Raw genomic sequence first — 8,971 nt, 5'->3', positions numbered from 1 at the left:
TGACACAGGTAGTGGCCCAGCGGGTTCTGGGTGACGTTGTGGCACTCGCCGCACACCAGCTTCCCGTAGACCTTGGAGAACAGCGTGGGGGCAAAGACTCCTGCGGGGACAAAGGGACACGGGGTGGGCACCCAAAGCCCGGTGGGACCCCAGGAGGTGGGGACACACCCGTTTCCCCACTGACCTCCCACGGAGAGGAAGAGCAGGGCGGAGCTGACGCCGGCCGAGCGGCTGTTGAAGCGCTGCTCCTGGTGCCGGATGCCCCCGATGACCATGCACAGACCCTGGGGGACAGACCCCAAAAACCCCTCAGGGCACAGCTACACACCCGGGGGGAAGGGACACTCCAAAAGAGGGCCTGCCAATAAAAGTGAGGAAGGGGACCCATCCCAAAAGAGGGGGAAGGGGGACCCACCAATAAAAGTGAGAAAGGGACCCACCCCAAAAGAGGGAGAAGGGGGACCTACCCCAACAAAGTTGGGAAGGGACCCACCTATAAAAGTTGGGAAAGGGGGACCACCAGTAAAAGTGGGAAAGGGATCCACCCCTTAAACAAAAGCTGGGGAAAGGGACCCAGCAATAAAAGTTGAGAAAGAGGACCCACCTATAAAAGTGGGAAAGGGGGACCCACCAATAAAAGGGGGGAAAGGGGGACCCACCAATAAAAGGGGGGAAAGGGGGACCCACCAATAAAAGGGGAGAAAGGGGGACCCACCAATAAAAGGGGGAAAGGGACCCAGTCATAAAAGTTGGGAAAGGGAGACCCACCTATAAAAGTGGGAAAGGAACCCACCCCCCTTAAATAAAAGTTGGGGAAAGGGACCCACCAATAAAAGTTGGGAAAGACCCAGCAATAGAAGTGGGAAAGGGGTATCCACCCCCTTAAACAAAAGTTGGGGAAGGGGGACCCACCTATAAAAGGGGGAGAGGGGGACCCACCCCAATAAAAGGGGGGGAGGGGGACCTGCCAATAAAAGGGGAAAAGGGGGACCCCCACCAATAAAAGTTGGGAAAGGGGTATCCACCCCCTTAAACAAAAGTTGGGGAAGGGGGACCCACCTATAAAAGGGGGAGAGGGGGACCCACCCCAATAAAAGGGGGGGAGGGGGACCTGCCAATAAAAGGGGAAAAGGGGGACCCCCACCAATAAAAGTTGGGAAAGGGGTATCCACTCCCTTAAACAGAAGTTGGGGAAGGGGGGCCCACCTATAAAAGTTGGGGAAAGGGACCCACCAATAGGAGTTGGGAAAGGGGACCCACCCCAACAAAGCTGGGAAGGGACTCACCTATAAAAGTGGGAAAGGGGGACCCTCACCAATAAAAGTGGGGAAGGAGGACCACCAATAAAAGTGGGGAAAGGGGGACCCACCTATAAATGTCGGGAAAGGGGGACCCACCTATAAAAGTCGGGAAAGGGGGACCAGCCTATAAAAGTTGGGAAAAGGGGACCCCCGCCTATAAAAGTGGGAAAGGGGCACCCCTGCCTATAGAAGTGGGAAAGGGGGACCCACTTATAAAAGTGGGAAAGGGACTCACCCCCTTAAACAAAAGCTGGGGAAAGGGACCCAGCAATAAAAGTTGGGAAAGGGGACCCACCTATAAAAGTTGGGAAAGGGGGACTCACCTATAAAAGTTGGGAAAGGGGGACCCACCTATAAAAGTTGGGGAAGGGACCCATCCCCTTAAACAAAAGTTGGGGAAGGGGGACCCACCTATAAAAGGGGGAAAGGGAGACCCGCCTATAAAAGTTGGGAAAGGGGGACTCACCAATAAAAGTGGGGAAAGGGGACCCACCCCAACAAAGCTGGGAAGGGACCCGCCAATAAAAGTTGGGAAAGGGAGACCTGCCTATAAAAGTTGGGGAAGGGAGCCACCCCCTTAAAAAAAAGTTGGGGAAGGGGGACCCACCACTAAGAGGGGGAAAGGGAGCCACCCCAACAAAGGGGGAAGGGGGGACCCGCCCAAACTGGGAAGGGCCCTGGCAGGCTCAGAGCCCGAGCGCCGCCACAGGTCCCCAGTGCCCGTCTCACCGGCACGAAGAGCACGCAGCCCACCAGGGTGCCCGTCAGCGCCGACTTGACGACCTCGGCGTAGCAGGCGCTGCCCTCGCGGGAGCCCTTGAGCAGGGCGCTGATGTAGAAGGTGAGCTCGGTGACGGAGCCGAAGGTGGCGTTCACCACCGCGCCCACCGCGAACGTGCTCTGCGCTGAGATGCTGCGGGGAGGGAACGGAGCTGGGGACGGGCTGGAGAGATCCTGGGGGAGCTGGGGGGGCTCAGCCTGGAGAAAAGGGGGATCAGGGGGGACCTTCTGGCTCTGCAAGTCCCTGCCAGGAGGGGGGAGCCGGGGGGTGTTGGGCTCTGCTGCCAGGGAACAAGGGACAGGAGGAGAGGGAACGGCCCCAAGCTGTGCCAGGGGAGGGTCAGGCTGGACGGCAGGAGGAATTTCTTCATGAAAACGGGTTATTAAACATTGGCAGGGGCTGCCCAGGGAGGTTTGGAGTGCCCAGCCCTGGAGGTGTCCAAGGAAGGCCTGGCCGTGGCACTCAGTGCTCTGGGCTGGGGGACAAGGTGGTGTTTCTTGGGACTAAGGTTGGACTCTGATCTCAGAGGGCTTTTCCAGCCTGTGACTGAGTGACTGACCCTCCTCCCTGCTCCCAGTGAGGGCTGGGCCACAGGTTGCTCCAAGAGGCTCCATCCTGCAGCCAAAGGCCCTTTACCACCACCCCCAGGTATCTCCCTCTGGTTTTGTTGGATTCCTGGTGCCAAGTGAGAGCTGCAGAGACCCAAACCTCTGCCATGTGCACCCACAGCATGGATGGGGAACCTTGATTTGTAGCCTTCACCCCTGAGAGGTGCCAAATTCCTCAGAACCTTCAAAAACACGGATTTTGCTACATCGCTGCCCGGGGCAAACCCAAGCTTTACGTTGTTAGGAGGGGAAAACCAGGTGGAAATTTGAGATACAAACAGGAGACGGCATCGAGATCCCCCACAAAGCACACACAGAGCCCAGGAGGAGCCAACTGAGGGTGGAACAACCCTCAGAACAGCTGGGAAATGTGGGCAGATCCCATGGGATGTGCCAGTCCTACAGAACTGAGCGTCCCCGGCCGGTGTCCCCGGGCTGCCCCGGCTCACCTGGCGATGGCCATCCCGATGTAGTAGGACAGGGGCATGATGGAGAGCAGGGCCAGGGAGAACTTGAGGGTGGAGCTGCTCAGGTGGTTGTGGCTGTCCAGGTAGCCCAGCAGCAGCGTCACCACCACCAGCGGCAGCAGGTCTGGGGAGGGTGTCAAGGACACTACAGAGCAGGGTGGGTGGGGTTTGGGGTCAGCTCACCCCCCTTCCCCTCCATTCCCAGTCCATACCACCCCATCACCAGCAGGTCTGGGGGGGCCAGTCAAGGAGACAATCAAGGTGGGGTGGGATTTGGGGTCATCTCCCCCTTCCCCACCATTTCCAGTCCATCCCACCCCATCACCAGCAGGTCTGGGGGGGTGTCAAGGACACTATGGAGCAGGGTGGGTGGGGTTTGGAGTCAGCTCCCCCCCCTTCCCCTCTATCCCCCCCAACACTAGCAGGTCTGGGGGGGCTGGTCAAGGAGGTGCCTGAGGTGGGGTGGGATTTGGGGTCATCTCCCCCTTCCCCACTATTCCCAGTCCATCCCACTCCATCACCAGCAGCAGGTCTGGGGGGCTGGTCAAGGAGGTGCCCAAGGTGGGGTGGGATTTGGGGTCACCCCCCCATCCCCACTCCCACTCTGTTCCACCCCATCACCACTAGGTCTAGGGGGGCCAGTCAAGGAGATGCCCAAGGTGGGGTGGGATTTGGGGTCATCTCCCCTTCCCCCACCATTCCCAGTCCATTCCCATCACCAGCAGCAGGCCTGGGGGACCCATCAAGGAGATGCTCAAGGTGGGGTGGGATTTGGGGTCATCTCCCCTTTCCCCACCATTCCCAGTCCATCCCGCCCCATCACCAGCAGGTCTGGGGGTCGGTCCCGGAGCCGGCCGAGGTTTGGTGGGATGTGGGGTGGGATTTGGGGTCCCGTGCCCAGCGCTGCCCCGGGATACTGACGGCGAAGACGTTGAGGCCGTGCACGGAGTACTTGTAGTAGTAGGGGTTGGCGGCGCGGTAGCAGCACAGGATCACCTCCCCCTCCAGCGGCACCTCCGTCTGGGGGGGCACACAGTTGGTGACCCCGCTGCTGCTGCCACCCCCAGCCCCCCAAAAACCCCCCCTCCTGGAGCCTCACCATCCTGCCCCTGCGGACGCGGACGCGCTCGGGGGGCAGCAGCAGGACGCGGGTGGCACTGCGGGCGCTCAGCTTGGCCACGGGGATGGTGACGATGAGCAGCCAGGAGGTGACACAGACCAGGCCGTGGGACAGGGCCAGCACCGGGTACCCCAGGCACAGCCAGGCCGCGGTGCCCACACGGCGCTGGAACAGGAGGAACCGTCAGGGTTGGCCCCACAAGTGCCCACCCCGGGGAGAGGAGGTGCCCTCGGGGGCTCTCCCCACCCCAGGGGTGCCAGTGCCCAGTGTGGGGTGTCACCGTGCCCGGTGTGGGGCTCACCCAGTATTCGGTGCCCTCCCAGCACCGCAGGCGCCAGCGGCCTGGGGTGGGACCCCCCAGCAGGGCCGAGCTCTCCCCCGTACCAGCCTCCTGGGATTTGGGCACCTGGGGGACACAGGGGGGTGTCAGGGCGTGGCACAGCACACCCCACCCACCCCCCCGGGATTCGGGATGAGCCCTCACCTCCACCTTCTGGATCACTTTGCCGAAGGGCCACAGGAAATATCCGGCCAGGTCCCAGCAGAGCCGCCCTGGGGGGACACCAGGGACACTCGTGTCCCCTCCAGCTCCAGGGAGAAGGGACACAGGAGGTCCCCACGCTGTTGTGAGCTCGGCCAGGACACCCACGGCTCCCCCAGCCCTTCCCAGATTCGGGTCTCACCGTGAGGAGCCCCCACGACGGTGAGGAACATGCCGGCGGCCACCAGGCCGTGCAGCAGCGAGAGCCACCAGCCGAAGAGCAGCAGGTACAGGACGTTCCCACACGTCACTGTGGACCCTGCGGGGACAGGGGGGCACAGCTGGGACCCACTGGCACCTGCAGCCCCCCCAAACCCACGGGGCTGCCCCCCTGCCCTCACCTGCAGGGCCCCGGAGCGCGGTGAGGTCGGAGTAGAGCTCCTTGACGATGTCGGAGCGCTCCTCCCAGGGCCGCGCCGTCACGTGGCTCTTCCACTTCTTGAAGCCAAACTGCGGAGACGAGGGGGGGTTTTTTGGGGTGGGTGGAGAAGAAGCCAGCCCGTCACACCCCCCGGGAGAACCCCTGGCCCCCACAGGCACCCACCTTGTAGTTGTTGGAGAGCTTGTTGGCCTCCACGGCGTTCTCGGCCGTCAGGGTGGTCCTGGTGCAGCTCTCACACTCCTCGGGCGTGGCTGGGGGGCACACGGGGGTCACGGGGGGCACACGGGGGTCAGGGACCCCCAGCACCCCCTGTCCCACCTACCCATGGGGCCGCGGGGCCGGTGCAGGTGACAGCCCAGGTCGCCCAGGTCGTTGTTGATGGTGGTGGAGCAGTGCCGGTCGCACAGGGAGCCCCGCCGGGAATCCGTGGCCTTGGGAATGTCTGTGGGAGAGGTTGGAATAATCACATCCAGCCCCATGTCCTGCCCGGGCTCGGCACCCCAGGACAAGCAGGTGCTGCTGTGTGGGGGGTGACACCCCGGTCCCCAAACCCCACGGGGGACAAGGACACAGTTCCCAGGGTGGGAACCAAGGGATGTTGGGGAGGGGGGACCCCACCCGTGCCTGGGAAATGGTGGTGGGGGGTAAATCCCACTCAGTGCCTGGTGTGAGGGTTGGGAGGGTGGATCCCACAGTGCCCGGAGTGAGGCTGGGGAGGGGAGACCCCACAGGTGCCCGGGAAAAGGGAGGGAAATCCCACTCAGTGCCCAGAGTGATACTTGGAAGGGGGGGAGAGAAATCCCAATCCCACTCGTTGCCCGGAGTGAGGGTTGGGAAGAGGGACTTGGCAGTGCCCAGGAAAGGAGGGACCCCCTCTGGTGCCCGGAGTGATGCTGGGGAGGGGAGACCCCACAGGTGCCCGGGAAAAGGGGAGGGAAATCCCACTGGGTGCCCGGAGTGAGGCTGGGGAAGGGGGCACCCATCAGGGCCCAGGAAGGGGGGACCCCACAGTGCCCGGAGTGATGCCCGGGAGTGGAGACCCCACAGGTGCCCAGGAAAAGGGGGGAAATCCCACTCGGTGCCTGGAGTGATACTCGAGAGGGGGAACCCCACAGGTGCCCAGGACATGGCAGGGGAGAAAAATCCCAATCCCACTCAGTGCCCAGTGTGAGGGTTGGGAAGGGGGGGACCCTCTCAGATCCCCAAGAAGGGGCCCGTCCCCCTCTGGTGCCTGGAGTGATGCTGGGGATGGGGGACCCCACAGGTGGACGGGAAGCGGGGAGGAAATCCTACTAGGTGCCTGGAGTGAGGGTTGGGAAGGGGGGGACCCTCTCAGATCCCCAAGAAGGGGCCCGACCCCCTCTGGTGCCCGAGTGCTGCTCGGGAGGGGGGACCCAGGAAGGGAGGCCCCCCCGGAGCCCCCCGCGCTCACCGGGCGGGTCCTGCCCGCAGCAGCAGCGGCAGCAGCGGCGACGCCGGGTGGGCTCGGCCTCGCTGGCCATGGTGGTCCCGGCGGAGGGGGCGATCCCGCAGCCCCCCGGAATTTCACGGGCGGGGCCGGACGTGCGCGACCCCGGCGCGGGGAAACGCCCCCGCAACGGGAGGGGCGGGAAACGCCCCCGCACCCCCAGAGGGGCCGGGCCGGGGCCGCCCCCGCAGCGCGGGATGGGCCGGGAGGGAGCGGCGGGAACGGGGGGGACACGGGGAGAGGGATGCGCGGGGATTTGGGGTGCGCGGGGATTGGGGTGCGCGGTGGGGGATGATGGGATTTGGGGTACATTGGGTGCGCGGGGAGTGGGGTGCGCGGGGATTTGGGGTGCGCGGGGGATTTTGGGTGCGCGGGATTGGGTGGCGCCGGGGATGGGGGTGCGCGGGGATTGGGGTGCGCGGGGATTGGGGTGCGCGGGGATTGGGGTGCGCGGGGATCTGGGGTGCACAGGGATAGGGATGAGCAGAGATAGGGGTGCGCGGGGATTTGGGGTGCACAGGGATAGGGATGCGCAGGGATTGGGGTGCACAAGGATTGGGGTGTGCAGGGATAGGGATGAGCAGAGATAAGGATGCGCGGGGATTTGGGGTGCACAGGGATTGGGGTGCGCGGGGATTGGGGTGCGCGGGGACTGGGATGCGCGGAGATTTGGGGTGCACAGGGATAGGGATGCGCAGGGATTGGGGTGCACAGGGATTGGAGTGCGCAGGTGTTGGGGTGCACAGGGATTGGGGTGCTCAGGTGTTGGGGTGCGCAGGGATTGGGGTGCTCAGGGGTTGGGGTGCGCAGGGATTGGGATACGCAGGGATTTGGATGCTCAGGAATTGGGGTGCGTGGGGATTTGGGGTGCGCGGGGGGCACCGGGACTGGGGTGTGCCATGTATTGGGGTGCAGAGTGTATTGGGGGGGCACTGGGACTGGGGTGTGATGTATTGGGGTGCACCATGTATCGGGGGCACCAGGACTGGGGTGTGCCATGTATGGGGGTGCACAGGGATGGGTGTGCTGTGTATTGGGTTGTACACTGGGATGTGTAAGGTATTGGGGTGCAGAGTGTATTGAGGTGCACTGGGATGGGTGTGATGTATTGGGGTGCACAGGGATGGGTGTGTGATGTATTGGGGTGCACAGGGATTGGTGTGTGCTGTATGGGGCTGCACAAGGATGGGTGTGCTGTGTATTGGGTTGTACACTGGGATGTGTAAGGTATTGGGGTGCACAGGGCTGGGTGTGATGTATTGGGGTGCACAGTGCACTGGGGTGCACAGTGTATTGGGGTCTATCATGTATTGGGGCGCACAGTGTATTGGGGTGCACCAGGATGGGTGTGATGTCTTGGGGTGCACAGGGACTGGGGTATGAGGTATTGGGGTGCACAGGGCTGGGTGTGAGGTATTGAGGTGCCCAGTGTATTGGGGTACCCACTGTACTGAGGTCTATCATGTCTGGGGGTACACAGAGAATTGGGGTGCCCAGTGTATTGGGGTGCCCGGTGTACTGGGGTCTCTCATGTATTGGGGTGCAGTGTATGGGGTGTGATGTGTTGGGTTGCCCAGTGTATTGGGATGCCCAGTGTACTGGGGTCTGTCCTGTCTGGGGGTACACAGAGAATTGGGGTGCCCAGTGTATTGGGATGCCCAGTGTACTGGGGTCTGTCCTGTCTGGGGGTACACAGAGAATTGGGGTGCCCAGTGTATTGGGGTGCCCAGTGTATTGGGGTCTATCCTGTCTGGGGGTACACAGAGTATTGGGGTGCCCAAGGATCTGGGCTCCTGGGAAGAGGCTGCACAGGGGGCTGGGGGTGCTGGGGACCCCAAAACTGTGCAGGTGCTGTGTGTGCAGAGCCCTGGGCCCTGAGGGAGCCCCGTGGGACGGGCTCTTCGGGAGAAAAACCCTTTTTTGGCACAAGAAGAGGATTTCGAGGGTTTCTGCACTTTGGGTCTTCAAACACGAGAGAAATGCGGCTCAGGGGGGGAGTTTTGGGGTAAAACTGGCAAAACCTGGGCCTGGAACGTCCCCCCCTTGGCCCAGGGATGGGTTTGGTGATGCTGAACCCAAGAAAAAACCCTAAAAAGCTTTTGATAAAACGAACTCATTTAATTCAGGAACCAAACGAGCCACTTTGGTCCCATTCCTCGGAAAAACCCGGGTCCCCCAGAGGAGAGGGAGAGTCACCAAAACCCGTCAGTTCACACCAAAAAAACAGCACAAAGTTCCACAAGTCCCTCTTTTCCCACCTCCATGAAAAATAAACTCCAGGGATCCCACGGATTCGTGGTCCT

General features: G+C 62.3%; 1 protein-coding gene across 1 annotated transcript; it reads right to left on the bottom strand.

Moving 5' to 3' along the window:
* Positions 1-6: 6 nt before the first annotated feature.
* On the bottom strand, positions 7-6,817 carry LOC114003185 (putative cation exchanger C521.04c; the record flags this gene model as incomplete). Its single annotated transcript, XM_039390520.1, has 13 exons — positions 6,633-6,817; positions 5,523-5,642; positions 5,363-5,451; positions 5,160-5,268; positions 4,961-5,077; positions 4,762-4,829; positions 4,579-4,683; positions 4,257-4,442; positions 4,075-4,177; positions 3,140-3,281; positions 2,031-2,214; positions 185-284; positions 7-100 (listed from the first exon to the last, which is right to left on the bottom strand). Coding segments are annotated over exons 1-13 (1,487 nt in total), but the record flags the coding sequence as incomplete, so codon positions are not given.
* Between the last annotated feature and the right edge of the window lie 2,154 nt (positions 6,818-8,971).

The sequence above is a fragment of the Pipra filicauda genome, unplaced genomic scaffold (genome assembly GCF_003945595.2).
Source record: "Pipra filicauda isolate LSUMZ 115617 unplaced genomic scaffold, ASM394559v2 scaffold834_size77642_pilon, whole genome shotgun sequence".
NCBI classification, from domain to species: domain Eukaryota; kingdom Metazoa; phylum Chordata; class Aves; order Passeriformes; family Pipridae; genus Pipra; species Pipra filicauda.
Note: the sequence above shows the minus strand (reverse complement) of the source record. Positions and strands in the feature narration are given on the sequence as shown.